General features: G+C 43.1%; 7 protein-coding genes across 7 annotated transcripts; 2 read left to right on the forward strand and 5 right to left on the reverse strand.

The window, feature by feature from the left end:
• Nucleotides 1–144: 144 nt before the first annotated feature.
• On the reverse strand, nt 145–1,588 carry BCIN_02g03010 (hypothetical protein). Its single transcript, XM_001547013.2, has 3 exons — nt 1,188–1,588; nt 691–1,130; nt 145–637 (listed from the first exon to the last, which is right to left on the reverse strand). Exons 1-3 carry the CDS (start codon nt 1,364–1,366, stop codon nt 273–275), a joined length of 984 nt encoding a protein of 327 aa, XP_001547063.1. The 5' UTR covers nt 1,367–1,588; the 3' UTR covers nt 145–272.
• Nucleotides 1,589–1,670: 82 nt separating this feature from the next.
• Nucleotides 1,671–4,479, reverse strand: BCIN_02g03020 (hypothetical protein). Its single transcript, XM_024691221.1, has 7 exons — nt 4,328–4,479; nt 4,094–4,251; nt 3,950–4,029; nt 3,155–3,894; nt 2,947–3,103; nt 2,729–2,890; nt 1,671–2,677 (listed from the first exon to the last, which is right to left on the reverse strand). The coding sequence occupies exons 2-7, from the start codon at nt 4,172–4,174 to the stop codon at nt 1,849–1,851; spliced, it is 2,049 nt and encodes a 682-aa protein (XP_024546991.1). The 5' UTR covers nt 4,175–4,251; nt 4,328–4,479; the 3' UTR covers nt 1,671–1,848.
• A 191-nt stretch (nt 4,480–4,670) lies between these two features.
• Nucleotides 4,671–6,486, forward strand: BCIN_02g03030 (hypothetical protein). The gene has a single exon (XM_001547015.2). It carries the CDS (start codon nt 5,090–5,092, stop codon nt 6,173–6,175), a length of 1,086 nt encoding a protein of 361 aa, XP_001547065.1. The 5' UTR covers nt 4,671–5,089; the 3' UTR covers nt 6,176–6,486.
• Nucleotides 6,487–6,818: 332 nt separating this feature from the next.
• BCIN_02g03040 (hypothetical protein) lies at nt 6,819–9,393 on the reverse strand. The gene is made up of 5 exons (XM_024691222.1): nt 9,187–9,393; nt 8,194–9,135; nt 7,927–8,143; nt 7,566–7,866; nt 6,819–7,495 (listed from the first exon to the last, which is right to left on the reverse strand). The coding sequence occupies exons 1-5, from the start codon at nt 9,263–9,265 to the stop codon at nt 7,007–7,009; spliced, it is 2,028 nt and encodes a 675-aa protein (XP_024546992.1). The 5' UTR covers nt 9,266–9,393; the 3' UTR covers nt 6,819–7,006.
• A 1,728-nt stretch (nt 9,394–11,121) lies between these two features.
• BCIN_02g03050 (hypothetical protein) lies at nt 11,122–13,433 on the forward strand. The gene is made up of 3 exons (XM_024691223.1): nt 11,122–12,178; nt 12,230–12,426; nt 12,491–13,433. Exons 1-3 carry the CDS (start codon nt 11,701–11,703, stop codon nt 13,202–13,204), a joined length of 1,389 nt encoding a protein of 462 aa, XP_024546993.1. The 5' UTR covers nt 11,122–11,700; the 3' UTR covers nt 13,205–13,433.
• Nucleotides 13,434–15,315: 1,882 nt separating this feature from the next.
• BcppoA80 lies at nt 15,316–20,370 on the reverse strand. Its single transcript, XM_024691224.1, has 8 exons — nt 19,033–20,370; nt 18,730–18,953; nt 18,393–18,667; nt 17,698–18,331; nt 17,340–17,607; nt 16,408–17,249; nt 16,179–16,334; nt 15,316–16,065 (listed from the first exon to the last, which is right to left on the reverse strand). Exons 1-8 carry the CDS (start codon nt 20,026–20,028, stop codon nt 15,603–15,605), a joined length of 3,858 nt encoding a protein of 1,285 aa, XP_024546994.1. The 5' UTR covers nt 20,029–20,370; the 3' UTR covers nt 15,316–15,602.
• A 588-nt stretch (nt 20,371–20,958) lies between these two features.
• BCIN_02g03070 (hypothetical protein) lies at nt 20,959–23,493 on the reverse strand. The gene has a single exon (XM_024691225.1). The coding sequence runs from the start codon at nt 22,722–22,724 to the stop codon at nt 21,246–21,248; it is 1,479 nt and encodes a 492-aa protein (XP_024546995.1). The 5' UTR covers nt 22,725–23,493; the 3' UTR covers nt 20,959–21,245.

The following is a 23,493-nucleotide window of genomic DNA, read 5'->3' on the forward strand; positions in this document are numbered from 1 at the left end:
GAAACATCTGACTTTAGTCAAGAAATCGGTTCATATTAATAAAAATCGTCATTTGTTCGGTAATTAGGAGAGAGAGGTGTTTAAAACCTGTAACAGATGGCAACGAGAAAAAATGTCACGCTCAACCCATCGCGAGTTATTGACTGCAGATTAGCATTGAATAGGAGATCACATCATCTTAAACCCAGTTATATAACTAGTTGTAAACATAAATAAATATTAGCTAATCATTTGTGAAGAATTTCCATTTAAAAAGACAGTGCAGCAAGGATTCACCACTTCTCCGTAACTTCAAGCTTCTCCTCGACCCTCAGTTTGCGTTCACGAGTATCACAACCAAGCCATAGAAGATCCGGCCTGCTATAGTGTCCACAAATATCCAAGAAGCTGCGCGCAAATAGCGCTTGATCAAGATCGATATCTCCATAGACAATTCCTTCAGTTGTGGATTCGAGAGGCGTCGAAACGACTCGTCCATCGGGTCCAATAATGACCGAAGCACCACCTCCTGGCGCCGACATCAACAATCCTCCTTCCGAAGAATTGGCGCTCACTCCTTTTTCTGTGATGACAGTGGTGGTATGAAGAACGAAAGTTTGAGATTCAATGGCATATACTTGAGAAAGGGCTTGACACCCTAGAGAATATGTGTTAGCGACACCCTGCAATTGAGAAATTATATCTCTTTACCTTCCAGAGACATTGACCATAGCTCAGGTCCACCAGTATGATTAACAATGGGTGGCCATGCCGAGCAATGAATTTGCTCCCTTTGATGTAAAGTATGATATTTCAACAACGGTTGACAATGTTCCCAGCAAGCTAGAGTTCCAACCTTTCCAACGCGAGTCGAAGCAACATTCATAAGGCTATCTCCAGAAGAGTCCCCAAATATTGTGCGCTCCATATGCGTAGCCTTTAGCTTCCTTCTTTTCATGACTATAGTGCCATCGCCATCGATGATAGCTTGCGCAATGTACAATGAGTTATTGTCATTTTCGGAGAATCCTAAAGAGACGACAATTCCATACTTCGCAGCACAATTTTGGATGGTTCTCATCTCATCAGAATCGACGACTAGGGAGTTCTTAATGTATGTGGTAGAGAGTATTGGGTCAACTGGGCGAGTCCTGCTGTTCAGTTAGTATCGTAGATGGAATGTAATTTTAGACATCAGAACTTCTCACCATATCCACGCAGGATAGCCTGGAATAAATGCTTCTGCGAATGTGACCAGTTGCGCACCGTTTTCTGCAGCCTCTGTGATAATACGACATGTTTTTTCCACCGACTTCTGTAAATCAAACCATTCTGGTTCATGCTGAGTAACAGCTACGCGATATTTGGTGGAGGTTGATATAGTCATGGTCTGAGTAGAGTTATGGAAAATTTTGGTAAAGAGATTGTAAGACGAAGAAATTGAATACCACCGTTAGCATCCTCCTTGTCCTTATGTATCCCACGCCTGAAACCTATGATATCGCGGAACCCCATGGCTTTGGTGAGATTGTGTCAGGTAACGTTGTACATGAATACCCCAAAAAGAAATTCCAAAGCACAATCAGATACAATATACCTAGCTTTCCCCACATTCGATAGTGCTTATCATGCGGATGAAGATCCCGCTAGCCGATAAGACAGTAGCTTGGCTGCTAATGTGCTGCCAAAGATAGGGATTCCGCGGTATTAATTCCGCTTGAAGATTTACGTTCTCCTTGGAGAAGCAAAACCACCAAACTGTATATCTTATAAGTTACTCGGGTTGGTTGTAAGCACAATTGATGACTGCCTCGCCTGACTTCTCGCTACATATCGGGGAATTTCTTATCTTTCGCATCTCCCAGACGACTATTGAAAACCAGGATTGCTTTCGTCGAAAAGCCATTCAAGACTCGATTGATACGCAATGTGCTCAGGTAGATTGACATGCTCCAAAGCATTTTCAAACAAGCTTGGATCCCACAGAGCCCCAAAATCATTATTGAAACCAGGATGTATGTGCCTATTCGCGAATTCGCCCGTATCAAAAACATAGGGCATTTGAGCGTTACTAGTAAGCACGTTTGTGCATTCTGGCATCGGTGCCATAATTTGAATGCGATCTTGACGAATCTCCTTTTCTGGTACGCGCTGGCTAAATTGTAATGGTAACGCCCATACCACTTTCCATTTGGCTGCGAGCTCTTGAATTTCTCGTATCGCTCTGCTTGCTTGTGCCATCCACGTACTCTGTATCTCGACTAGGGCATCCAAACAACTTTGCAGGCTATTGGCAGATTGTCTCCCTAGAAAGTTGCGGCCAGATGTTGCATTCAGTAAATGAATTACGGCAGCACTAAGGATGTAATCTATAACTTGGGGATTAACATCAGCAAAACCACAAAATTTTCGATATGCTCGAATAATTCGAGCTATGGAGGCAGCAGCGTTTGTCGCTGATCTTAGGGCAAAGCTTAGAGTTTCTGAGCCTTTGGGCTCGTTTAAAAAGGGGCGATGAATGAGCAATATTGCAGTGTGATATGCTAACTGGAAAAGAAGAAAAGTTTGAGGCATGCTAGTCTTACTCAGAGCTAGCTTATCATCGGTACCGGCATAGAAATCTGTGAGTGCTTGGTGTGCGCGCTTCAAAAGATTTTGCCGTTGCTTGGCTTTCAAACCGGTCCACTCAAACGCATACCTAATTAATAGTGTGAGCTGATTGTTCTTTAATTGTGATACAAAAACCTGCCTTTGATCCATGAAAGAGTCCCAAAGATGCCATAGCTGGCAGAACTTATCATGAGCTAATTCATCAGGCGACGGGTAATGGTCCAAGGCACTGGAAAATGAGGAAATTCGAATACGTTGCCAGTGTATGGTGCAATTCATTCCAAGACTTGAGGTTACCATGCTACAAATATATGTTATCATCATTGTATATTGTAGTCTGTGTTGAAGTAGACTTACCGATCCACCGAGAAATAAGCCCAGAATGACCTTATTCGGCGCTTACGAACGTAGTCATCGGCCGAGGAATTACGATTCAATGTCAAGTCCGGCGACTTCCCTGATCCGAGGCTGCTTACATGGAGTCCAAGATGTAATATCAAGCCTGTGGCCATGGCTAAAATGGTTCCGTCAATAAATGTCCGAGCAAAAATAAGAGAATAAATACCTATGTAAGTGTAGGCCATGCTATTATTCTCCAGCATCAGCTCTCGCCACGATAACAATGCAAGTCCTTGAACAACCAAGTCACTTGGATACTCCCGTATAGATCTCAATAGGATGTTCTCAGCAGATGTGGCGTGGTGACTACTCAACTCCTTTGCATCCGATTTTGGAGAAAGAAAGGCACCCACGGAAAGTAAAGCATGATTACGGAAGCCGAAATCCAACTCTATTGAGAAAGTGGTCTCCAATAGAATGGTCTGCAACTCTCCTTGTTCTATAAACTGATGATAAATATTGAATGCAGCCATGAAACATTCAACGAGGTGTGTTCGTGTTTCAGTGTAGAATCCGATTTTACTCAAGTTTTGATCATGACTGCTGATATCAGGAGTCAAGATCTCACCAGGAATTGAATTTTGTTTAGAGGTGGACTTGTTCCTTGGGATGGTAAATGACGGTTCACCTTTCTCTTCGATATCCATGGTTAACATCAATGAAGCAAGCTCTTCCATTGCAACCTGCGAGCGCGGATCATTGGGCTCATCAATGTTCTCTGGAGTTATGGCCTCAGACTCATAAGCAAGAGAACTTGTGGTAGCAGGACTGGATATGGGCAAAATCTCGTGACCCATATACTCTTTAGATTGAGACTCCGAACTCTGATAAGCTGCCAATTGAGCCTCCAAAGCTTTCACTTTGTCTTCAAGACTACGGACATAAACATCATCACAATGTTTGCGTCTATACACATTGGTTAGGCTTGTGGTTTGACTGATTCGATCTACTGGGAACATACTTTCGCGAGATCTCTGGGGGATAATAGCACAGCTTCCCTCCTTTCTCGCATAAGGCACACGTTGGTCTCTGGCCTTGACACTAATCACAATCAGTACGAGATGCTATGGAGTACCCCAGTACATATTTGGGTGTCAACAGATACCTTTCGTTTATTCTTCCGACACTCTTCACAAGCAATCTTGATTCGGAGACGTGTTTGCTCATTGGAATTCATGGATTCCATGATTGCGGATACACAACATAAACCCGCACGTAGGATAGAGTTCTTGCAAGTTGGAATATGCTACGCAGGACAATGGACTGAATAAAATTTGTTAGTAACCGATACGACATGCATAGGAGAATGACCTTGTCTCCTACCCCTGATTGAACTTACGTTTGAAATTTGCAATGGAATTGTTTCCGCGGTCAGCAAGCAAGGTCAATGATTGATAGAGACCCTTCTCTTGGCATTGGATTCTAAAGCAGGTTCCCGGTATCTGAGAATGTATAGCATTGACTGTTGCAACTATGAATACTTTTCATGTCGTTGTTGTTATCTACGGAGTGCCGGTGTCAGTCAGGTACTAGGTAGTAATAAACTTAAGGTCTGAGCTTTCGAGCTACGCAAAAAGTGGTTAGTTAGACAGCAATGGTGTTGAAGCGAACCGGCAACTTCCTACGACTAATATGCCGTTGCCGCACATATTCCGAACGACTTTTTTGATTTCTGATCTCTTGCATCCAACAAAGAAACCATCGCAGAATTGACGTATTCGACGCTGTGTGTTGAACGGAACTGATCACGCTCAATCGCAATAGGCTATCTCGGCAGTTAAGTGAGATCAGTTGGCCCGAAAGTGGCCTTATTATATAACTAATGTCATCATCATTACACGGCCATGTCATCCAGGCGGATACTACATCCGCAACATGAAGATAAGAGCCAGTCATGCTGAAGTTAAGGGGCACCCATATATGCTGGAATCTTCTCAGGTGCAGTGAAAAAATATAAGAAGTCTTTCAGGCCCTTCCATACTTCTTTCATGTTAGTATTTTCTTGGATGCTCAAAAGCCAAGACTTTGCATGATTTCTGGAGACAAGTGTGAATTCCCACGCCACCATTTACTACTATTAGCTTCATAAACATTGCCCATCATGGTTTTCCTTGTTGATATGGACGAAAAAGACTATGTCTTTACTTATGGAATTTTCGGCGTGCAGCACGAAGAATTTACGCCAGAAAAAGCAGTTTTCGTCTCCACCCTCTACAAACTGCTCTCTTCATCCGCCAACCGTGTCGACCACCTTCAAGATGAAAGTCACGGGCTTCCTCGTCATAGTCCCAAATCCACAACTTTCATCGCCTACTGGCTGTCCTGTTCCTCCTACCAATCATTCCAAGCCTCCTCTCTAGTTCAAGAATTTTGGAACTCTCTCCCCCCAGACGCAGGCGTCTGGCGCGAAGTAATGACCGTCCCGAAATCGCGCTTCATGTTCGCCTCAAGCCAGCCGGTCGCCTCAGCGATGGGCACTCTACTTCCCCTAAAACAAAGCTCTGACGAAGGATATTGGGGCGTATATCGTCATCGACTATCCGAAACACCAGATTCCCACACTGATCCTAAAGATACATTTACCTCTGCTTATATCACCCCTACCAAAGCGAAACCAAACGACACGAGAAAAACTATCGAGATACCTAACACCCGTAGCTCCAAAATGAAATTAGGGAGAGTAACCATTTCCAGTCCACCCGACAATCTCGTTTTCGTCCGTGAAGGACAGCGCCAACCAAATGTCCCGCCCGCAGAAACAGAAGCCTGGCTCAAGAAAATAAATCCACATGCCCAGTCCTGGATATCTCATCTCGACACTGAGCGCAACAAAAATGGCGTAGTGGCATTTACAACACACATAAGCCATGAGAACCCCACCCCAGAGATTTTGAATGAAAAATTTGATGGCGAAGCAGATTTAGAGCTTGACACCGAAGCTATTGCAGAGACGAATCAACTTGCTTATTTTTTGGACCTATCCCATTTTGAGCAAGCAGGCCGTTCGCATAAGGGTCATGTGGAATTGAGAAAAACGGTTATGAATCTTTATGGACCCGGGGGACAATTAGAAAAGGGAAAGTCGGTTCTGTTTGTGGAACTGTGTGTTTTGAAATCAGGAGATCTGGATGCTGAGTACATTGGCTGCGCTGAAGGCACAGGCTTGATGTATTTGGCTAATTTGTAGTAAACTATGAAATTAACAGAAATTATCTCGCCAGTCATTAAGGACAGACATTCCCTAGATGTCCTATCTTGTAGTGAAAAGCCGTCGACTTTGTTACAGGAATGCGTCCACCAGCTATTCATCAATCGGATGTGTATTTGGTTCTGACCTTGACACCTTTTGTCTTGGATGTTGCTGCTTTCCTTTGAAAAGATGAAGAGGCTCTCTTTTTCTTAGGCGTCGCAGGTTCTGCTGGAACAGTACAATTACCAGGCTCCTGGTCGCTATCGTCGTCATATCTGTACTTTGAATACAATGAAAATTTACTTACAAGTATCTACTTACGAAATCAAATGATATCATTATCAAAGTCTGCCTTACATGTATCAAATGAAACTCTCTCAATTTTGGAGTGCGGCTTGGAAATCAAATTGTGTGGATCATATCAATGATAACAACCCACAATACCCCGCAATGATAAGTAACGGCACCTAGATGAGGAAGCTAAAATTCCGGCCCGTTCCTGCCCTAAGATCTAGCTATTTGGGTAGATACTCGATGAATAGCACTAGTGTTTATTATATTGACACTTGTTCAGATCAAGCAAAGTATCCATTTCGAACTCCTTTGCTCGAACTATCTCCTACTTTCCATGGTCGTCGAATGGTGCAAGATCACGTATTTTCATTGCTGGAATTCCTTCTGACTAGGCGTGTATCCTAATTTAACTATAAAATGTGTAGTGATATATAGCACAAAAGCTACCACTGACCTGCTACTATTTCCTGACTTTGACATGTTGAGCGGGAACTCAAATGCACTTAGCTTTGATCATACTTCCGAGATGCAGTTCTAACTTTTGGGTAGCTTCCTCAACACCATCTTTGGAGTCTTATCAGGACTGTCAGGAGGGGTTTTCAACCCTTTAGACATATTTTTCTGTAAATTTTCCTCGACCATCAGTTCCTTCGCTTTGGCAATGAACTTCCTTTTCTTTGTGTTTTTCTCTCTCCATTCTACTACCGCCTCTTTCCTCTTCTTGAATCGCCTTTCTCTTATATCAAGGTCTTTTTCTACCGCATCTTCATACGCCTTGTTTTCCTCTACCACTGCCACTCTCTCTTTCATGGTAGCCTTAAAAGCATCTTCGTTTCCCCAAGGCTCTCCGTATCTCTCAACAATCCAAGCACAAAATGTTTCCCAGTCTTCCTTCCACTCTCGCATTCTCTGGCCCTTTAATCTTTTCTTTGAACTCTCACCTAATCGGATGCCCAATTGCCAATCTTTGTCAGTCTGATCTTCAAACTGTGACCACCTAACGCTGTTTTGTGCCAAATGACCCTTTTATAATAAATTAGCTTGCACGCTCTTATGTAGGGACAAAATCAGTCCATAGAGGAATTACACGTACCAGACCTCCCAGATCTAGATTATCCCATGACCAAAGGCACATGAAGAATTCCAACGAAACACCCACCATTTCTTGACCTGATAGAAATGGGTCATCACAATTCAAACTAGCATTTACACCTTTTGCCAACAGCATTGGTAAAGTATGAGCACTCGTAGAATGGGTTAACCTCAAACTTTCATCTGAGAGTGGACAGGACTCAATCATAATCTGTCGCTCTTTGCAAATTTCTTCGAGCAGCGGGTGTTTAGGAAGTGAATATCCATGACCAATACGTCGAGTGCCAAGAAGAATCGCATCGCTAAAAAAAAAACCAATGATGAGCATTCGGGGACGCGAAATAGGCTTCAAGTATACTTACTAAAGGTTATGGTCATTTACATCACCATTACCCAAGCATTCTCCAGCATGCAAGAAGAATGGAATGTTTAATTTGCGGTTTTTGCATTGCTCCTTAAACCAGAGGCAAATAGGCATGAGATCTTCAAGCGTACGACCGAGTTCTTCTTGTCCCTCTAGGTCGTAGCCTGAGATCAGATCTGGATATCGTTCCTTCACACGCATGCAAGCCACCATATCTATTGGGTGGAATTAGATTTTTCTAGAGATACGCAGGAGGGAAACATGCCAGCTTTGATTTCTTGATCTTTCCATAGTCTAAAGCCTGTCCAGATAACCCGCAGCCCCCACCATTCTTTATTTTTCTTTTTCATCGTAATTGCAAACTTTTCTCTTTCTTCCCAAATTACTCTTGCCATTTCAATTTCTCCAGACGGTGCGTCACTCCATTCCAATTGAAAGTCAACCTTGAAAATCATCCTAATCTCTATCCATTTAACGTTGTCCTCGACCAATCCTTCAAAAATTTGCCTAAGGAATGGTCTGAAAACTGGCTCGTTATGAATCATCGTATTAAGTAGCTTTATTCCACTCTGGAATGTATTCCAAGCTTCATTGACACCTCCACTGACATTTTTACGCTGGGACTTTGTCTCCATTAATCGATTCTTTAACCAGGTAATAAAGTAAGACTTGCCCTTAGGAGGATGTCTTTGGAAAGGAGCTGGGATACGATATTCGTAATGCTCCATAGAGGGTGTGTAATTGTTGAATGTCGACGCTGCTAGAGAGACTGGAACAAGTGAGTCGGATACATAATCAGGATCCCAAAGATTGTTCGCCGAGTTTCTAGTTTGCCTAGGTTGCGAAGAACTGTATGTGAATTTTATTTTTATCCTCTTCTCTCTTTTCGCCCACCATGAGTCAAGGGGCCTTGTGGCGCTAATATACATGCCCGGCGTCTTTATCATCGTGTCAATGATAAAATCCATCGAGACGCAAGTAACGTGGTGGGCGTGAAGAATTGCTCCCTTTGGTAACTTTTTGATTATTTCTAATAGAGCTGTCCTTGCTATGGATTCTTTGATATGAGGGAAACCAGAACCTGGACGTAAGCTATGCGTTTGCCAAACTGGTTGAAAAAGAACATGCCGGTTGAATTGTTGAATGCGAGAAACTATAGTATTGGCAGCTTGGGCTGTAGGCGAAAGAGATGTAATGAAATCATGGTCTACAACGTCAGTTTATCATATCTGATTTGAAAGGTGAACGAAAGACTCACCCCCTCTGTACTTATGTTCATCAGCGATCAACTTTGCTCGGTTGCTTGCATACTCGTTAAATTTTGCTGATTTTTTCATTGTTGTTGAATTTGATCATGGATATTACCATAAGTTGCAAACATGAAGATGAACAAGAATCGAACATCTGAAAAGTAAAACTTTTATCATTCTTCATGATGATAGTTCTACTCAAAGGGTTGTTGTTCTTTGACTGATAGTACATACTGTGTAAGGTCTTCTTTGTCCTAAATTATCTGCATTTGGAGATACAACAAATTATGCGAAAGTCGAGTTGGCGAATAAAGGGGCTTGATTCTGCACGAAGAATTTCGGTTCATTCATCAAACGGTTGGTTAGAAGGTATGAGGCTGGAGGGAACACAGAATCAAGAGATGTTTGCACGATTGAAGATATGAGTAGTGCCCATATTTTGAAAATTGCACAGCTCGTCAACTACGGTGTTACGACGCCCACTAAAGTTAACGTCAGGTTTCTAGAGACCTTGAGATATGCAACATATCTCCTTCATCAACATTTCACTTTGACTACTTACATCAAAAATACTAAGTAGGACTAATGGCACTGTTCATGTACTGAGAACTTGACAGCACATGTCACCATCCAGCTTTGAGATATCCTATCCGTTTCTAACGTTTCAGAGCTTGGATTCTTTCCGTGGATAGCGTGAGTCTGCAACTTCACCTGGCCCAAGCTTCAGTATATATATTTAGATGCGCGAGTGAGCTGTGGAAATTGTGGATTTGCAGTTGGGACTTATAATCCCGAAGTAGAGATGAGAACTGACCAGGTACCCGTCCGCTTCCTCCGTACCTGTAGGCTGTAGCAAACCATGAAAAAAAGAACGACTCCATTTTCCTGCATATTTCTCTTAAGGTTCAGGTCGCCTGCCGGTCGATATGCATTTCTGCTGGTAAAAAAAAAAATTGTTCTCCACTATACTAAGCAACTTTAACCTTACACTGGTAAGTAATGCTACACCGATAGGGTCATTTGCGTGCCATGTGAGCATATTCAGACATTGGATTCGCATTCAAGGTGATAGATGTGCCCAGAGCTAAGTGGACAAGTGGAGAAGACAGACATCTCGGATCCAACCGTAGTTATGACAACCGGGATGTCAATTATCCCCACAAGAAGAACGCTCTGTGCACGACTCGGATCCATCTTAATGCTTCATAAGATGGAATATGTAATTTCCATTTGCTAATTGCTTCCAAATTCATCTGCAAAGAAGCTTTCCAGCCCAATCGAATCATTCTAGAACGAATTCACATGGTCCCTGCATGTACTCGAGGTACTGCATTGAGAACGCTGTCCCTCGGTGTGGTGGTTTATCAAACACGTTGGTATACGAGACATTCAGGAAAACGACGCTTTGATCGAGATCATGAGAGGGGATCGACACGTTCATGGATTTTATTGAACAGATGCTCTTAGAGTTGCGAATGTTTTGGAGCATCGAAGGAATTCGTGATTGAGAATGAAGAATGAAGATGAGGAAAGATGGAGTTGAGGTGAAGGTGGAGATTGTAGAAAAGGTTCTTCGGAGAAACTTCTGCCGAGAATTTCCACGCTAATTCTCGTTTGCGTCGCCAAATCATTCTCTTTTACTTTCCCCCTTCACGATCTTTCCATTTTCAAACAACAATCCATTTGTCACCTCCAGCACATCAGTATTTTCACATCAGCTTTTTGACTTTGTCCATCAGAAAACGGATACCGTCGGTACCGTCAAGATGGAGATGATCTAGTGAAATCCGCATTGTTTTTCCAAATTTGGAAACCTTTTCCGCCCCGCAACGCCTGACAAGTTCAAGTTTCACGGTGAGCTAGTAGAGGTTCCCCGTTGACCGCAAAATGGTGGAGCATCATTTCTTTTTTTCTTCAAATTTTATTCTCCTTTGCGCAATTTCGTCTACTCCTTTCGTTATTCTTGGGTATCACGAGTGACATAAGCCCAACGCTGTGCTCCAGAGCGTTCTAAGTACTGCGTCGGCACTGCGGACTTTGTTCCAGATTTTGAGTTGGCAAGACTTTTTGAGTGTATTGCCATCGCAAGCTAGCATCATCAAGCTATTAGTGTGTGCCATAATGGAGCTTTGTAGTGATCACACACCATGAACATATTTGCCGTCGGCTCTGGGGAAGAGGGCTAGATCTCGAAAGGTATGGCAGTCAGTCAAGCCCAGTGGTAACGTTGGGCATGGACAACCCAAAAAGCATACTCACTCAATCTAAATCACCCTGGCGCATCTTTCATATATGAAGTCGTTGTCCCCTTTGTCTTTTTACTATAAATCATCACACCCTCATCAAAAGCACACAGAACGTCTCTCAGCCTCATACTTCTTACCACTATCTTGGATCTTGTACCCTTATTCTCTAATTGCATTGGATTATTGAAGCACTATATCTGTTGCTAGGCACAGAGTTCTTCAAATCAAGATCCATAGACAATCACATAATCCTCGAAACATCTTGACCGGTATACCATGGACCAATCTCAGGTCAAACAAGACTCCGCTCCAACAATAGATCTTGAGAAGAATGCAAACGAGGGCTCCTTAGCCGGAGCCTTCGGTCCAGAGAAAGAGAAAACAGTCATTGTCTCTGTTACTCCACTCCCTGATCCACTGATAGATGAATCTGATTCGGATTCTGAAGATGATTATAAGTACCCTGAGGGCGGATTGCAAGCTTGGCTAGTTGTCTTTGGGTCATGGTGTGGCATGTTCTGCAGTTTCGGCATTGCAAATTCCACAGGCTCATTTCAAGCTTACTTAGCTACGAACCAGTTGGCATCTTATTCTGATTCGCAAATTGGATGGATCTTCTCATTGTACTCATTCATTTTGTTCGTTGGCGGTATTTACATTGGACCTGCATTCGACGTCTATGGGCCAAGATATTTGGTTCTGCCAGGAAGCATTCTACTTGTTCTCTCAATCTTCCTCTTTGGGGAGTGTACTGGTAGGTTTTCGAACCCAAAAAATAAGATGGTGCAAAGCTAACCGTTCCCAGAGTACTGGCATTGGATCGCTGTATTCAGTATACTCGGTGGTTTTGCAAGTTCGCTGACCTTTACTCCATCAGTCGCAGTAATTGGCCACTGGTTCAATAAAAAACGTGGAAATGCGACTGGAATTGCAGCCACTGGTGGTGCTGTCGGTGGCATTGTTTTTCCACTTCTCTTGGAAAATCTTATTCCAAAGATTGGTGTAAGTATAATCTCTCCAAACTTTCCCACGTTAAAAAGTACATCGCTAAGCAATTTCAATTTAGTTCTCATGGACAATGCGTGTAATGGGTTTCATCTTCGTTTTCATCACCACTCTGGCCAACCTCCTCATTAAGCCTCGTCTTCCACGTTCTCGAACCGCTCAAAGCCCTCATCCAGATATCAAAATATTCAAGAAGCCAGATTTCGCCTTCACAGTATTGGGTGTATACCTCCTTGAATGGGGATTTTTTATCCCAGTCACCTATATCACATCTTACGCTCTCTATCAAGGATTTGATGCAGGTATTTCCTATCAATCTCTGTCCATACTATCTGCTGCATCTGTTGTCGGCCGTTTCCTCCCAGGCTTGGTAGCCGATATCATTGGCCGTTTCAACACTATTATTATGGCACTCTCTCTTACCGTGTTTGCCTGCTTTGTAGTCTGGCTCCCTTTCGGAAACACTTACGCGGGTTTAATTTGCACCGCCATAATACTTGGTTTTGCATGCGGTAGCAATGTCGGTTTAACCCCAGTTTGCGTAGGCCAACTGTGCGACACCAAGGATTATGGCAGATATTACGCAACTTGTTATTCAGTTGTCAGTATTGGATGTTTGACCGGTGTTCCAATCGCTGGCGCTCTAATTGAGGCTTGCGGAGGCTCTTACTGGGGCTTGATCTTGTTTACTGGTCTGTGCTATGCTTCTAGCGCAGTTGCAATGGCGTGTGCAAGAGGTTATGGTGGTGGATGGAAATTGAATGTTAAATTCTAGAGATGAGGCCGACTACTGGATACCGAGTGCACAGGCTTGGGATGAAAATCTTTATGAGTAACGCCTAATGAGTTATGACCAAAAATGAATTTAAGAGCGCATGTTTATAGCGGGTTTTGTTTGGGAGTGGCGTTTTTACTTAGAGGTTATGGTATCTAAAATGGGCTTGGCTACTACTTATAATGTATATAATATTGACGAATCTATGTCAAAATCGTATTTTCTGGTAACCGTTCTCTATTTCATTTTTACAGTAATCGCAATCGCTTGATCTATCTAGGTACTCAGAAGTAGATTGGTTAAATGATGCTAACTATTAGTACTTGCCTCATGCGGAAAAGAATTCATCCTCAATTTCTATGACGCTTGGTTTTCATCTCGCTAAAGAGTCACCTACCCTTTCCCAACTCACTGCTCATTGCTCACCCTATCACACCCCCGAACATTCCTTCCCCCTTTCTCTTCGAGGGCTCATACTCCTCCCGATTTCAAAGAATTCGGGTTTAAAACCCCAGCAACCCGTCGATAAGAAAACTCACTGCTTCAATAAAGAAAGAAAAAAAAAAAGATGTCACGAATCGAACACTCTATTATTCTTTCACATATTTACTTAACTATTAGTTTCAATTCGATATTATCAATCAAACTGAGTGAATATATCAAACTTCCACCAAACCTCTTTTCATCAATTCTCACTCACTTTGCCAAGTATAAAAACACCAGCTCCCTTAAACAGCAAACCAATTCAAGAAATTTCAACACAACAAAAAATGGGTCTATGGGTGAGAAAATCAGGATCTTTTCATCAACAGCTATACTTATACGAGCGTATATAATCTCTGGCGTAAAACAGAATCTGCAATATCCCTCTATCATAGACACATACACTTTCTCAGCACAGCCTTGACGCATAAGATGACAATGAAAAGATATCTTCGAATATCGTCGTTGCGATTAGACTCCACGAAAATGACAACACTAATCATCACAACACTCATTCGTCATCAACAAAATCTGGAGAGGAAAAAACTTCCGTACTTCCAGTCCTGAAGACAAACAATCCTGATTCCAATAAACCTTCAAGAGTGGGTAATAAATATGACTGCGTAATCCCCATATAGCTATGGCCTCTTCCCAAAAAGTCACTCGTGAAGAATCTCATCCATAATTGAACAACATATTTATTATACAATCTCAACACATATCATGACTCCAATTGGAAAATATCCGCATACGTACGCATATAGCTATATCTAATCCCGCATCCGGAATACACAAGTGCTATCATCTCTCATCTATCACATCAAAACTTACTCAAACTCAAATTCAAACCCACCAAATCCTACATCATTCTATCCCTATATAAAAAGCCCAGCAAGCAGGCAAGCAAAAAAAAAAAAACAAACAAACAAACAAGTAAATAGCGACAAATTCAAACCCCAGTAATTCTTCATAAGCACTACCTACCTACCCCCATCCGAACGAATCTAAAACCATGATTTTTATAGCCTGGGAAATGAACATTAAGTTAAGGGTATAGAGATCATGCGCGTGGATTCTATGGGATTGAAATTGTTTATTAATTAAATTAATATGAGTATGAATAAAGAGGTGTGGAAAATTCTTGATGCTGATGATGATGGTTTGAATATATGAATGAATGCATGAATGAATGAATGAATGAGTGATAAAAATACTCATAAATCAGATCGATGAATCCTACGTATTTCAACAACAACAACAACAGCAACAACAGATATAAATAACAACCACAACCATCACCAGCAGAACAAAATTTCAACATGGAAAATATTTCCACCACAGCCGAGCCCCTCGTAAATTCTACCCATTCTGCCCACTGATATACAATCCCCCCAATCTCCACTACAGATACACAAACACGAGCAAGTGATAAAAACCACTGATTTATCTATTCCTCTATTTTTCTCTTTCTGTATCGTGTCATCAAAAAGTGTGCAGAATGAATACAAAAGATACCTACCCACCTACCTACCTACTTACCTATAAATAGCTATCCACATCCACATCTACACACGTTCAAAAAATCAGTATACACAACTCAACACAACTCCAATAAATGCTGCACACAATGAATATCCAGGCTACTCGACAAAATCCCGAAATCAAATTTACTGGCGCGGATACGTACTCTAGAGAGGAAAAAGAATATAGTAATGAGAAATCCCTTGAATTTCTGACAATTCGCCAATCAAATCAAAGACAGAATACTCTTAGATAATGGATACTATGATAACCTTATTCCCAATTTCCCGATTCCTTCCCAGTAGAAAATGAATAAAAAAAGAGATAGATAGATCAATAGACAGACAAATGATTTCCCAAAACCTCACACAACAATAAACCCGAACCCCCTCTCCTACTCATCCCAGCAAATCCTCAACCCCTTTGGAAACGGTCCCAAAGTCGACAACTCGTCATCCAAATACGCAATCCCATATTCCGTCTCCACAGTTTTCATTCCCTTCGCCTCACCCGCCACGCTCTTCCTACTATACCCACTCGACCCCGCATCGAGTCTCAAATTCTTCAGCCCGACGATAAGTCTAAACACGCGCACCATCCCCGCTAAAGCGATATCGCGGCCGAGACATTCGTGTGGGCCGTGCCCGAACATGAGATAAGAGTCGAGACTTCGGTCGAGGACCACGGTTTCGGGATTGGGGAAGGCGGTGGGGTCTTGGTGGGCAAGGGGAAGGTTGAGGAGTACGACGGTTCCTGGGGCGGGGTTGGTGGTGGTGGTGGCTTGAGAAGTGGATTGCGAGGGTGAGTAGAGACGGAAAAGTGCGACGGTGCCGCGAAGTCGGGCTGCTTCGAGGAAGCTTTGGATCGTGTTAGTGTATGTTCAATTTTTTTTTTTAATCATTTTTTGGGAGTAGATTGGGGCTATTTTAAGGGAAAAAGAAGGATAAAGAGATGGGAAAGGGGAACATACTAGTGCAAGAGTAAATCATCAGACTCCTTGGTAGTTTCATGGGCAATAGTGTAGAGCTGTGGTAGGTGTGATGATCCGGCATCACTGAGGTAATAGCCCAGGACTTGGGAGAGAAGCTGTGACTGATTGGCCGTCATAGCTGCCGAGGTGGGAAGACTGTATAGTTGAGTTAGCATGATAATAAAGCGGAAGATAAATGAATCTTCGAAGAAATAACAGGAGCACAAACATTTGTTCCCATACTACCCTCTCAACTCCCCATCCAGCTTTCTTTCCCTTGTCCACATATCTCTGGAGCATTGCCTTCCCATACCCCTTCAGCGCCAATCTTTCCTTTTCCTTTAGAACTTTCTCCTCAGTCTGTCTCTCCGTCTCGTCATCATGAACTATACTGTGCAGTCTATCTTTCAGCCCCTCCACCACATCTCCAATCCCGCCTCCTTTCGTATTCTCCATCAAAATATCACCTAACTTCTTAGCCACAGCTCTTGCTTCCTGATTCACCACAAAAGATTTTGTAACATCAAAATTGTTAAAAATACATATGAAACCAGTGGAAAGCGCCGTGTACAGTTCCTCTTCGGTAAACCCGTCTTCAATATCCGTAGTTACGTTGACGTCGACAGTATTGCCCATTCCGAGTTTCAGGGGGAAATCAAACACGCCGGCTGCGAAACGAGTGAAGACACGATTGCATATGTCAGCTACGACGTCCACTCTATACGTCTTTTTGGGTGCTGCAGCTCCATTTTTTGTTGTACTTCCGTTGCCATTAGCATTGCTGTACGCATTAACAGTTGGAATGAGAACTTTATGTTTATCAAATAAATCGGCCGTGTTAACTGTGTAGAATTGCGCAACTGCAGATTGCCAATCAGGATGTTCTTTATCATTCTTATTACCGTGACCGGTTGGAAGATCGTGGAAAGATGATATTATAAGAGAGCGCGAGGTTGTATTTATGGATTCATCTCCTGCGAGACAGAACGGAGGTATTTTTGGCGGCCCTGTAGTCTTTGAGTCGGAGGGCGATTGTGAAGTTAGGACGGCAATTGGTGGACCCCATGTTACCTATTTTATCCATAATTAATATTTATCCTTCTTATGAACCCTTCCGAATGTTTATAATCCCAAAAATTGAGATTGAAAGAAAAAACAAACCTTCCAATTAGCCTTATCATTCAAGATTTTCTTGCACTCTTCCCAACTCTCCACTGTTGGCGTATCTGCCTTCTTCTTAGGTTTATCCCAGCTATACAAATTTTCTCTCCCCAAATCCTTTTGGATTTTAAGATTAGCCTCAGGTGTAACGAATGGGAAATGTGCATATATAGAGTTCCCCTGGAAGTGGTTTGGGAAAGCTCGAAGGACTAATTTGTAAAGTACAGCACCATCGTCGATGTCTGTGTCGAATTGTACTTCATTGTATCTGTTTTATCATATCAGTAACTTGTTTTGATCTTCTTAGAAATAGGAGACAATGAGAACGGGAGAAGAGAGAGGGGGGGATGAAACTAACCCCCAATTAGTAAGACTCTCCGGCGTGTAATCTGTAGTATAAAATCTATCTCCCCTAACCAGCCCTACTGCATCACTCAAAATACTATAACTGATACTATATCCAGTGCATAAACCACTACCTGGTACCACCGGTGGTTTAATTTTTTCAACCACAACTCCCGGATAAAATTCCACATCGTCAGGACTCCCATAGAATTCTTTGAGTCGTTTCGCAATAACAGGGTCGGGATTTATATCCGCAAACGATGTATGACGTGATAATCCGACGAATGAACGGAATTCATTAAGGGTGCACATATTCCAAGAGCGACTTTGGAGAATAGAGAGGATTTCGATAGAGCGCATGATAGGTGGGACGTTTGTGGCCCCAAAGGCACCAGAGAGATCTTCTACTGAGGATTCGAAAATTGATACGAGCGATTCATCATCGTATGACCCATTAGACAAACGATTGAGATCTGCGAAAGAGCGTTGAGATGGATCGACAGGAAGGTCTGCTTCCATTGAGTGGAGGCCCCTGAGAAGTTCGGGAAGCGTGACATCAGTCGGGTTCTTATTAGGAAATAGTCTAGCGTATTCTGCGTTGGTCCATTTCTCATCTCTTTGGGAGATAGCCGAGTGCCAGCGGTAGACTTTTTGCCGAATTAGTATATTTATCATGGGGTCTGAACGCTTCAAAAAGGTTAAACATACTCAAATTAAACTCAGCAGTGACTTGATTTCCTACACCCTCCGCAGCAGGCTTGTTCAAGAGGGTCTTAGTCTCAGAGACTCTTGGATCCAAATCCCATTTTGAAGTTGTACGATTGAGATTCAAAATCGTACGAACATAGTCTTTCAAAACGATATTGACATATAAGCCACAAGTAATGAGTCTACCTGTTTGAAAGAGGTCGTTGTCGTATTTATCGAATGCAGATTTTGCCGCCTCTGCTTTGGGTTTTGTGAAACGGCCATTATCGTTGATTCTGTGGTTTTAGTCAGTTTTTATATCCAACAAGGGGCGTCAGGATAAATGAAGAGTACTGACTGAGCAAGCATTCCAACCACATGATTGTGAAATCGGTTGAACATGATCAAGAAGACTCCCACACCGGGGGGAAATCCTAAGATTCTCTTCGAAGAAAAACAATCTGGTTTGAGTTTACCATCCTCGAATGTTCGGACCGCATTTTGCTCTTCTTGATTACAGCCGTAGAGAGGTGCGAGATCCAAGTAACTACTAGTCTTCGATTTCGTCATATCTTCATGATCCTATTGCCATTTTGTCAGTTCTTAATCTATTTCCCAAAGTGCCAAATAACGAATTCCAAGAAGAAATATATGTTCATACCGTAAGGAAAAGATCATGGATAATAATCGTAGCCAGATAGAACAGCTGACTACTGATCCCAGTCTGGCTTCCCTTGAAGTCCTCTTCTCCATCCAATCCGCCCCTCCTCATCAAGCCATCGAAAAGCTCCCCGGGATCCGGCAGGTTCTTCTTTCTCATTCTCTCAGGTTTAACACTCTTTGCATATGCTGTCCCCGCTCTTCCTAAATCCGGCATCAGAATGTTGTTATTTCCTCCATCCGCATCTCTATACATAAACTTCTTATCTAAACTCCTCACAGGTGGGTGCGGCAAGGCATCCCATAGCGTATTAACAAAACTTGCTGTTAGACTTTTTCCAATCTGTGAGTCTTCCGGTTGAGACGCCAGGAGTTTCACCGTCTTCTCAAGAAGGAGCGTGTTGTCATTTTGGACACCCTTGATCTGAGAGGAAAAGAGTTGGAGAAGTGTGTTTGCATCTTCTGGGGTGATGGTTTTGAGGTCATGAAAGATGGAATGGACACTATGAGTTGCGGATTCGATATCGGAGACTATCGTCGGTGTTGTTTTGGAAATATCGGAGATCCAACGTGGTTGGGTTGGAGATGATTTAGGAGGCATGATTGTGACTGTGGTTATGGTTCTTGGTTGAGATTTTGGTTGAGAATGTGACTGTGATTGAAGCTGTGATTGAGGTGTTGGTACTGATGTTGGTTCTGACGTTGAGCCAGGCGTCGATTTCAATATTGGTACTAGTCTCGGTGTCGGTTCTGAATTCGATCGAGTATTTTCTTTTCGTGGATCTTTCTGATCCAACTTCTCACCTTTCTTAGATTTCCCTTGAAATTTCCCTGTAAAATAATTTCTGTATTTTGAACCCAACTTGTTCTTCCCCTTCACAAAATTTTTCTCGTCCGCTCCATTCCCCGCGTTGACACCCTCCATATTTAAATCCCCCTCGCCTCTAGATGACATAGCAATTTGATACCCTGCCGCCGTATGGTGCCCGGTATTCATGCACTTCTCCCAACAAAGGAATATACCCTCTCACAGCCTTACACCAATCGTGTTACTACTGCAAGAAAAGAATACCCGAAGATGCAGTGCGTAATGGTAGATGCAAACCCCGTTGGACTCGTCCTATAATAACCCTGACTAGAGCTCTTATACACAATCCCGTACGACCCAGAAGCAAGGTATCATGATCCACACAAACATGGCCAGGTATCTCAGCCCTTTTATCCACCCATCACGACTCACATACCGATCCATCGCTGCCGCAGAACTGCGACTTTCAGCTAGAAACTAATTGATGATCAACCCAAGGTCCAGATCATCTCAGTCTGTTCCCTGTGAGACAAGTATGTAGGATTGCAAAGGCGTGATGCAAATGTAACATAACCCATCACCTCCCTAGTCTGTACGATTGATGATCGCCCCGCTTGTATCGCTGGTGCTACCTACCGAAAATGACCCTTCTCACCTCTTGTCAAAATCTGCACGCCGGCCAACGCTAGGAGTAAAAGTAAAGTCCGGAGTTGGCTGAGTTAGCTTCGTGTTCAAGAGCCCCTCTTACATCCACCTCCATTCATTCTCAGCTGATTCCACATCTTCAATTGCCTGGGTTGTTGGTCACGAAAAAAATAAATTAACAACTGTGCGAAGAATCTTAATTTGATACGCACTCGTGTTCATTGGCTGATCGGTGGCGTACACAAATCACCTGGATTGCCATCTTCAGCGGCATAAAATCACGAGCCGTCCAGCATCCCCGCCTTAGCTGTATTGCCCGTGTCGGGACGGATCGTCACACAATCAGAATAAGCTTCTGTGCCTTTCAGCTGACCGATAAGCCTCGGTACTATCTCCAAATAAGAAAGAAGCAATAAATGTCTCACCGAGTTGCCGTGTCACACCTTCACTGCACTTCACTGCACTTCACACCTTTGCTCTCTGATAAAGTTTTATTTCTTCTTAGATATTCATGTTTGAGGCGAATCCAGATCGACTTCTACCGTGTAACCCCCAACTCCCGCTAAGAAACATATTGTGATAGGTACCGCCGACATTTAAACTTTCTATTCCGTATCTCCCCCCCCCCAAAATCCCTGGAATTTCTCCATCCATTCATCCGTCCCATCACACGCCCGTTTTAAATCCCAGAATATTATCGATGACGCCTTGTAAATGCTCCCAAAATTGTCTTTCAATCCCACTCCGTATCGCAATGAGTCTCAATCTTCCTTCACAATACATTTCCCTTCTAACCATTTTGCAAATTCCACAGAAGGGATATCCACGGCCCTCCAAAATACATCTGATGCCCAAAATATAGGTACTGCTAACCCAAGCATTCCACCCCACCAAGCAAACGTTCGTGTCCACACACCACTATTCTCACGCCCACCTACTACCCACCAAACAACTGGCATCCATCGGTGAGCGAATATGTCGAGGAACGGCCCATGCATAAGGTACAGTGCATATGAAATGTTTGCAAGATATTGCGCTGGGCCAGATGTGAAGAACTTTTGCAATAAAGGAAGTTGTTGGCAAGCAAAGACAACTTGCATGGCCCCCAATGCAAACCAAGAGAATGCCTGCTCCTCCTGTCGCCTCTGAGACCAGTATGGCTCCATCGTATAAGGTGCGATCTCACTGAGCCCAGGAGTTCTTAGTACATCATTGTTTGGCCATCCCGCTATCCACATGGCAAAGACAAAGTTCATACTCCAGAATGCATAAACTACTGACGTTTGCCATGAACCAGAAGATTCTTCGTCCGAGTCTGGCATCTCTTTGTTGGGATTTCGTTCAGCCCGCGCTTGTTGAATAAGTCCCACTTCTGCCACCAGCGCCCCGCCAATGAATTCAAACGCAGCCCATCGGCCACACTTGAGACTGTATAGCATAATGACAACGAACATAAAGAGGCGAACCCATACTTTGCACCTCGCCAAGCCGGTAATGGTGACGAAGAGAAACATGGACTGAGCCATTTCAATGGGAATAGTCCAAACATGAACATCGTACTTTGGCCACCATATCTTATCCCAATCCCATGAATAACCTATCGTCCAGATTGCATGCAGCCAATCCATAAACTGTTGTGAGAATGTCTCAAATCCATCCACTTCAACCAAACGCATGCGAATGAATGTCATTACCAAAAACGTAGAGGCGGTGGTAGGTAAGAACAATCGCATTCCTCGACGAAAGACAGATGATGACAAGGTCGTTTGAAGATCGGCATAATTATGGGCTCGAGCTAACTTCAACGGCTTCAACGAGAGAACAAATCCAGATATGACAAAGAAGATATGAACCATGGGCCGTCCGCTATAAAGCACTCGAAGAAAAGGCAGCTGCATGAAAGAGGATGGAACCGGGTCACCTATGGGCAAGCCATATGAAGGTATCATAAACTGCACATTTCCCTCAGTAAAGTGACAGAAAAACACTATCAAGGAAGCGACTCCACGAAGTCCATCGAGATAGGACGTTGCGTACAATCTTTGAGGCTTGAAATGGGCCGGTTGAAGTCGTCGTTGTATTGGCGAAGGTATAAGGAAGAAGAGGAATCTCGTGAAAGATAGTTTTAAATGGGAAAACGTATCGTCGTTGGCAGTTCCATTTGCATGGATCAATTCGTAATTAGGTTCATTGCTACTTGGTAACAGGCCCGCCACTAAACCTCGAAGTGGTCTTAACATGGTAACCTCACAAACCTCACTGTAGCTTTAGTGTATTGGAGCCAAACAAAACAAGGGAGAACTCAGAAATAATTCATCTATGTACTGTTCTGTTTGGTCAATGGATGGTACTTATCCTTCTAAATCAGATCTGTAGAACACTGGATAGATTGTTTGAATCCCCGGCGACAGTGCTTTTGATTGGACCAGCGGATCTTTTCAAACAGGTATTTTCGCAATTGGATCGATGTAACTTGCTGCAGGGGAAAATGCACCCCAAGTGAGGACACTGACGCCACCCGATTTCAGATCCTGTACGGGATGGGACGATTGTGATACGTGCAATTCAATCAGTCTGAGATGGGTGCAAAAACAAACAAAGCCGTACAGGAGATTTGGAGAGGATCAATATAATATGGAATCGAATTGGCGTTCCAGGTGTAATTGTAACGAGATGGATTGAAAGATCTAATATTGGAGAGATTGGATCGCCACCAAACGGGTGTTTGTATGATCAGCGTGTGGAGTCGTAGATACACCAAGAAATGTCGAGCGAAACTTATGCTAGCAATGGGAAGTAGAGGGGCACCGTGTGGTTAGAAACGGGAAGCAAGAACAAAAGCCTGAGGAGAAGGTTGAGCGATTGAGAGGTTGGGAGAAAGAGCTACTCTGCTGTATCTGTGTTGTGATGATGAAGATGAGGATGAGGATGAAGATGAAGACAAGTTCTGAGTGACAAGTCGTGATTCGCGATTCGTGATTCGTGAATGATGTCGAGAGTTCAGGGACC

This window comes from Botrytis cinerea, chromosome 2 (assembly GCF_000143535.2).
Source record: "Botrytis cinerea B05.10 chromosome 2, complete sequence".
Taxonomy (NCBI): Eukaryota; Fungi; Ascomycota; class Leotiomycetes; order Helotiales; family Sclerotiniaceae; genus Botrytis; species Botrytis cinerea.

What these genes read in the sequence shown, in the direction of transcription:
- BCIN_02g03070 (XM_024691225.1), bottom strand. Translation starts at nt 22,724, where the DNA reads ATGTTAAGACCACTTCGAGGTTTAGTGGCGGGCCTGTTACCAAGTAGC.
- BCIN_02g03050 (XM_024691223.1), top strand. Translation starts at nt 11,701, where the DNA reads ATGGACCAATCTCAGGTCAAACAAGACTCCGCTCCAACAATAGATCTT. An exon ending in CCTCTTTGGGGAGTGTACTG is followed by an intron (nt 12,179 to 12,229) that starts GTAGGTTTTCGA and finishes AACCGTTCCCAG; the next exon opens with AGTACTGGCATTGGATCGCT. An exon ending in ATCTTATTCCAAAGATTGGT is followed by an intron (nt 12,427 to 12,490) that starts GTAAGTATAATC and finishes ATTTCAATTTAG; the next exon opens with TTCTCATGGACAATGCGTGT.
- BCIN_02g03040 (XM_024691222.1), bottom strand. Translation starts at nt 9,265, where the DNA reads ATGAAAAAATCAGCAAAATTTAACGAGTATGCAAGCAACCGAGCAAAG. An exon ending in TGAACATAAGTACAGAGGGG is followed by an intron (nt 9,136 to 9,186) that starts GTGAGTCTTTCG and finishes CTGACGTTGTAG; the next exon opens with ACCATGATTTCATTACATCT. An exon ending in GTAAATGACCATAACCTTTA is followed by an intron (nt 7,867 to 7,926) that starts GTAAGTATACTT and finishes TTTTTTTTTTAG; the next exon opens with CGATGCGATTCTTCTTGGCA.
- BcppoA80 (XM_024691224.1), bottom strand. Translation starts at nt 20,028, where the DNA reads ATGAATACCGGGCACCATACGGCGGCAGGGTATCAAATTGCTATGTCA. An exon ending in GTGGTTGGAATGCTTGCTCA is followed by an intron (nt 18,668 to 18,729) that starts GTCAGTACTCTT and finishes CTAAAACCACAG; the next exon opens with AATCAACGATAATGGCCGTT. An exon ending in CACTGCTGAGTTTAATTTGA is followed by an intron (nt 18,332 to 18,392) that starts GTATGTTTAACC and finishes TTCGGCAAAAAG; the next exon opens with TCTACCGCTGGCACTCGGCT.
- BCIN_02g03010 (XM_001547013.2), bottom strand. Translation starts at nt 1,366, where the DNA reads ATGACTATATCAACCTCCACCAAATATCGCGTAGCTGTTACTCAGCAT. An exon ending in GGCTATCCTGCGTGGATATG is followed by an intron (nt 1,131 to 1,187) that starts GTGAGAAGTTCT and finishes ACTGAACAGCAG; the next exon opens with GACTCGCCCAGTTGACCCAA. An exon ending in ATGGTCAATGTCTCTGGAAG is followed by an intron (nt 638 to 690) that starts GTAAAGAGATAT and finishes CATATTCTCTAG; the next exon opens with GGTGTCAAGCCCTTTCTCAA.
- BCIN_02g03030 (XM_001547015.2), top strand. Translation starts at nt 5,090, where the DNA reads ATGGTTTTCCTTGTTGATATGGACGAAAAAGACTATGTCTTTACTTAT.
- BCIN_02g03020 (XM_024691221.1), bottom strand. Translation starts at nt 4,174, where the DNA reads ATGGAATCCATGAATTCCAATGAGCAAACACGTCTCCGAATCAAGATT. An exon ending in CCCCCAGAGATCTCGCGAAA is followed by an intron (nt 3,895 to 3,949) that starts GTATGTTCCCAG and finishes CAATGTGTATAG; the next exon opens with ACGCAAACATTGTGATGATG. An exon ending in GCTTATTTCTCGGTGGATCG is followed by an intron (nt 2,891 to 2,946) that starts GTAAGTCTACTT and finishes ATATATTTGTAG; the next exon opens with CATGGTAACCTCAAGTCTTG.